We start from the raw sequence: 6000 nt of genomic DNA on the forward strand, positions 1-6000 counted from the left end.
AAAATATAATAATGTATCATGAAAACCCAGTATCATTAAAAAATTCAGACCAGAGAAAAAAATAATGGTCCAGTTTAACAAAAAAGGGGCTGAGTAATGATTTAAAAAATAATAAATAAAGAATAAGAGAAGTGTTTATGAAGAGGGGGGGGGGGGGGAAGGGCAATCCTTGGATAATAAGAGGGTAAGACTAAGAGGACCAGCGAAAAAGACCATGTCAAAGTCCTAAATATGGATATCAGGGGGTCCTATAAAATCCTACTACTAATTACTAAAAGCTCCAAATAAAATAATAAATTACAATATTAATCTTAGTCGCTGACTATACAAGGTGCTCGAATGTAATTGTAAAATTAGAAAGTAAAGGATTGTCCCCGCCATCTTAAGTACTGGCAGAAAGTCTGCCAGTACTAAAATAAAAGGTGTTTTTTTTTGTTTTTTTAAATTATTCAGCTGTGATGGACCCCTGCCTTAACCCCCAACATCCCTGACCCCCCCCCAAAAAAGCTCTCTAACCCTCCCCACCTACCTATTTGCCACCATCTTGGGTACTGGCAGCTGTCTGCCAGTACCCAGTTTTCCCCAAAAAATAAAGTTTTTTTTTTTTTTTTTGGCCTTTTTTTCCGTTTTTTCTGTAGTGTAGCTGCCCCCCCCCCCCAGTACCCCCACCCCCCTAACCCTACCAGATCCTATTTTTTTTTAAAAAAAACAAAAGTTTGCTGCCCCCCCTCCCTCTTAATAGAAATAATTGGTGGCAGTGTTTGCTGCGCGCGCGCACACGCAGGCCCCCCCTCTGCACGCTCCCGGCATCCGGCGTGCACAATGCACTTGTAGGAACCGGATGCCGGGTAGCGATGGGCCGCCCACCCTCCTCCCTTGTAAGCTCCCACCCACCAACGAACGGCCCCATCGCTACCGGTGCAGAGAGGGCCACAGAGTGGCTCTCTCTTCATCGGATGCTTGTTAAAGGGTATTGCAGGATGCCTCAATATCGAGGCATCACTGCAATACCCTGAGAGCTGCTGGAAGCGATTGCGATCGCTTCCAGCACTCTCTTAAACAACTGACGTACCAGGTACGTCCATTGTCACTAACTGCTAGTTTTTGCAGGACGTACCTGGTACGTCAGTTGTCATTAAGGGGTTAAGCATTTTTGCAAACACTTGCCTGATGGCTAAGGACATGTGCACCTTCTGAGCTCACTTAGGATAACTCTTTAACAAAGGATACCAAAAGAACTAAGCAAAATTGATAATAGAAGTAAATGTAAAAATTGCATGCTCTATCTGAATAATGAAAGATTATTTTTTTTTTTTACTTTACTGTCCCTTTAATGCACATGGTCAGTATCAATGTGAACTGAGTTTTTCTGTTCACGCTGACGCTGCAGATATTAGATCTACAATGCACTCTAGTTTATATGTAGTGTGAAGTGCCCTGTAGAGCAGTGTTTCTCAACTGCGGTCCTCAAGTAACCCCAACAGGCCATGTTTTCATTATAGCTGAACCAGTGCACAGTTGAAATAATCAGCTGATCAGTAACCATGGTAACCAACCTGCTCTCACCCATCAGCTGATTATTTCACCTGTGCACTGGTTCAGCTATAATGAAAACCTGGCCTGTTGGGGGTACTTTAGGACTGCGGTTGAGAAACAAAGTTCTAGATCACTGTTTCCAATACAGTTCAGCTAGCTATTCCCTATAGAAGGCAACATCTGCTTATGTACTCTGTTTTGAGTACTTTGTGTTAAGACTCACTGCACATTCGTTTGCACTTGGCTCCACATCCCTCCTAAAGTAACGTGAGTCGGGAGGAGTTGCTGGGCAGTCCCTGATACAGACAAGCATGAGAAGCAACTTTCCTCTCTAGCTTCTTACCCTCAGCCGGAGACAGCAGAGCCCGGCATTTAAAAAGGAACTACAGGGCTCAGCTGTCTCCTAGACAATGATCAAGCTCTCCTGCAGAAACTCTATCACTGCACTGCATGCTGCTGTTGGCTAGAACACTGCTGCCACAGACAGACATTTAAAGCTTTCATTCAGAGGGCAGCGGAAAGCTTTAGAATTTAAAATATAAAATAATTTCAGAATGCACTAAAATAAATAATAGGTGTCAATGGTGAGATTATAGATCATATTTCTATGCTTTTAAAGGTTTCAGTTTAAAAAATAACGATAATGTCCCTTTAAAGTTCTCCTGTCACCCCACAGGTCCCTCGGAACGAGTTTGGGAACGTGTATTTGTTTAAGCCCTGCATGTTGCCTATCGGCTGCGTTCATCTGCAGGTCTCCAGCCTCAACCGAGTGGCTAGGAAACTGGATATTGACTGCGTTCCCGCCATCACTGGCTTTGATTTTCACGGTGGCTTCTCGCACCCTGTGTAAGGCTATGGCACTCTCACATACACTTTTAAGTGACTTGTGTCTTCTGGTACCAGAATAAGATGCAATAATTATATCTAAACAGTAAAAAAGTTAATGCAATGACAATTCCCAAGTAACTGTGTGATTCTGTGCAATGTAAAGTAATAACATCTGATCAATATGCTGTATTAGCGGTTTACTACAAATACAACTTTATTTTAGCTTATGGTCTAATGTGATTCTACTGCAGGACTGATGGTTACATTGTCTGTGAAGAGCACAAGGAAGTGCTTTTGGCTGCCTGGGAAAATGAGCAAGCGGAGATGGAGCGGAAGCAGAAGGAGGTGAGTGTGACCTTGCTGTAAGGTACTGGATAAGCAGTAAAAACAACCCACTGCTGCCTGTGTTTAGGGCGTTCATAGAACTGACCTGCTCTAGGGCTACAAATTCTTGTTGTGTTTTGTAGAAGCGAGAGAAGCGAGCGCTGGGGAACTGGAAGCTACTGGTAAAGGGTCTTCTGATCAGAGAGCGTCTGAAACAGCGTTATGGCAAAAAGGTAAAAAGCACAACGTAACCAGCCTGAGGCATCATGTGGCAGTCATTAGCCAATCACAGACTCATATATATACCCTGTTAACTAGTACATCAAAAAGTTTGCATACAAAAAGATTGCACAATTTCATAATGGAAGTAAATTGGAAATTTGCTTAAACCTGATGCTCTATCTGAATCATGAATGTTTAAAGGGACAGTTCCCTGAATGTGTTCCCCATGAGTTCTTATATCAGCTGCAGCGTATAAAATGTATGATAAATTGCTCATTTATGCTTCCTTTTGCAAAATAAATAGTTGGATTTGCTCTTTGAAATCATAGCCCATCAAAATAGGCTAAGCTTGCAGACAGATCAGATCTCGTTATCTTATGACACAAATACTTTCCTTTCTTATCGCTGTCTCTGTACAATACTTAGAAAGAACAATTGAAAATTAACATTTTAGAGCTTTATGTATTCCACCTCCCACTTTGAGTGTAATTTATGTTTACATAGTTTGTCAATAGCCTGTACCTAGGTATAGAAACTTTTAGTATAGGTAGGGATACTACATTTTAAATCCCCTATTTCAGGTGCCAATATAAAGGCTAAGTAGCTATTTGTAATAACTGAATACACTCCAGCAGGTAAAATGAATAATTGGGAACACATTAAAGGAGAGAAAGTTTTTAAGTAAACTGTCCCTTTAATTTTGAATCTAGTGAACTTTTTTTCTTCTTAATTAAGACACAGCATACAATTTTTAAAAAATGTCCAGTTTACGTCTATTATCCAATTGTCTTCATTTTCTTAGTATATTTTGTTGACAAGATATCTAGATAGGTAGTGTGCACGTGTCTAGAGCACAATATGGGACTAAAAGTGCTGCAGACACGTGCACGCCCCACAGCTTACCTCCTCTGATTTTCAACACAGCATATTAAGAGAATACCTTTTTCTCACTCATCCAGTGCCATAATAGGGTAGATTTATAAAATACTGGTGCTTGTGCCAACCAGATGCTTCATTGTGTGTCAGCTTTTGAGTGCTATCAATCTACCTCTGTGTGCTTTTTTACTAATGTGCCACTATCGGACACACGTATCACGCCCAAACATTTTATATACATTACAGTTGCTTTAACGGCCCTCTTCCCAAACCTTAAAATATTCTGTTTATTGCCAAACTTTTGTTAAAGAGACAGTCAACACCAGACTTATTGTTAAAAGATAGATAATCCCTTTATTACCCATTCACCAGTTTTGCATAACCAACACTGTTATATTAATATACTTTTTGCCTCTGTAGACTGCCCCCTTATTTCAGTTCTTTTGACAGACTTGCATTTTAGCCAATCAGTGCTGACTCCTAGGTAACTTCATGTGCGTGAGCTCAATGTTTTCTATATGACACACATGAACTAATGCCTCTAGTGGTGAAAAACTGTTAAAATGCATTTACATAAGAGGCGGCCTTCAAGGTCTAAGAAATTACCATATGAGCCTACCTAGGTTTAGCTTTCAACTAAGAATACTAAGAGAACAAAGCAAAATTGGTGATAAAAGTAAATAGGAAAGTTGTTTTAAATGACATGCTCTATTTGAATCATGAAAGTTTATTTTGGACTTGACTGTCCCTTTAAATAAAGTGCAACTGATGTGTTGCCAAAATGTTAGAATAGTTTGTGCATCTCTGCTACGCAGAAAATGATGATTACAGCGTATTATCTGTTATATATCGGTAATAGTGCATGTAACACAATAAAGTACACGCCAGTCAAGTTTTGATGTACACCGTTATGGGTCATATAATGCAGGCTAATGTCACCTGATAGTGCAAGACTGAACATCAGCTGTAATCTCAGTAGAATCATGTATATAACATTGTGAGTTCCGACTGCACCTCACAAGCTGAGTCTTTTTGCAGGACACAGACTGTGCTGGCCAAGCTGCAGGTGATGGAGGTTTATCTTCTGATGAGGACGACAAACCAACAACAGAGACCCCAGCTCAGGACACGGCTGTCTCATGGCCTCAAAATCGCCAGACTCAAGAGACAAAAGGAAAATTAAAGCAGAAAAGCAAACGTGAAAAAAGAGGAGAAGAGAAGCATTTATTTCCCTTTGAAAGGCTTGAACATGATACAAACTAGAGGAAGTTTTTCTGTTACCCGCCCCCTAGGAGCCCACAGGCAGCACATGAGGTTTATGGCCCTTGTGTGACCTGTACATCTGCCCGTCTGTAACCTCTGAACTAGGTAGGAACTGAGCTGTCAAGGAGAAATGTGTAAATAAGTCAGAATTTTGTTACTTTGGTACGTTTTTCATTTCAGACATTAAAAGTTCTTTGATAGAAAATAACCAGGACTCTTGTTCTCTTTGTTGTTTTCTTTTGACTTAATGTAAAAAAACGTTTGTTCTTCTGTAACAACCAAAACCATTTATAGGCCTTGTGACCTGCACATTCATTATCGGTGAAAGTAAATGTCTGTGGTGTTGTAGAACTATTGCTCTGCTGCTCCTGCCATTGTGTGTGCTGTCTGCAGAGATCCAGTGCTGAGTAAGCAGTCTTTGTATAAAGTGACCAAATCATTTAACCAATAGCTGCATTTATCACTCGGCTGACTACATCCTAAGATACTAAATAACTAAAGACACATGCACACTCCTGAGTGCTTATGAGCTTGTCTAGTTTTTACTCAAAAGATACTAAAAGAACAAAGCAAATTTGATAAGACGTAGATTGGAAAGCTGTTTAAAATTGAAAGCTCTATCTGAATCATGAAAGTTTAATTTCTTTCCTATTACATGCAGAGTCCACAATGTCATTCCAATTACTAATGGGATATTTAACTCCTGGCCAGCAGGAGGAGGCAAAGAGCACCCCAAGCAAAGCTGTTAAGTGTAACTGCCTTACCCATAATCCCCCAGTCATTCTCTTTGCCTCTGTCAATGGAGGATGTGTGAAGTTGGTGTCTGAAGATTTAATCTTTTTATGGGTACTTTTCCCTGCAAGCAAGGATTGGGGTCTAGCTGTGTCCATGTCAATCTCTTGAGTAAGAGTAGTGTTGGCTTTTAGCAGTTAAAAGGCGGCGAGGAAGTCT

At 40.4% G+C, this 6000-nt stretch overlaps 1 protein-coding gene across 2 annotated transcripts in view; it reads left to right on the plus strand.

Annotated features, from left to right (window-relative positions):
• The window catches only part of XPC (XPC complex subunit, DNA damage recognition and repair factor), an 88256-nt gene extending 82999 nt beyond the window's left edge, over nucleotides 1-5257 (plus strand). For both annotated transcript variants that reach the window (XM_053720919.1, XM_053720920.1), the window contains 4 exons: nucleotides 2213-2382; nucleotides 2616-2709; nucleotides 2832-2921; nucleotides 4825-5257. In XM_053720919.1, coding sequence (XP_053576894.1) covers nucleotides 2213-2382; nucleotides 2616-2709; nucleotides 2832-2921; nucleotides 4825-5049 — 579 coding nt within the window. In that variant the 3' untranslated portion in view covers nucleotides 5050-5257. The remainder of the gene's footprint in view (nucleotides 1-2212; nucleotides 2383-2615; nucleotides 2710-2831; nucleotides 2922-4824) is intronic.
• Nucleotides 5258-6000: the final 743 nt, after the last annotated feature.

This window comes from Bombina bombina, chromosome 7, assembly GCF_027579735.1.
Source record: "Bombina bombina isolate aBomBom1 chromosome 7, aBomBom1.pri, whole genome shotgun sequence".
NCBI lineage: Eukaryota > Metazoa > Chordata > Amphibia > Anura > Bombinatoridae > Bombina > Bombina bombina.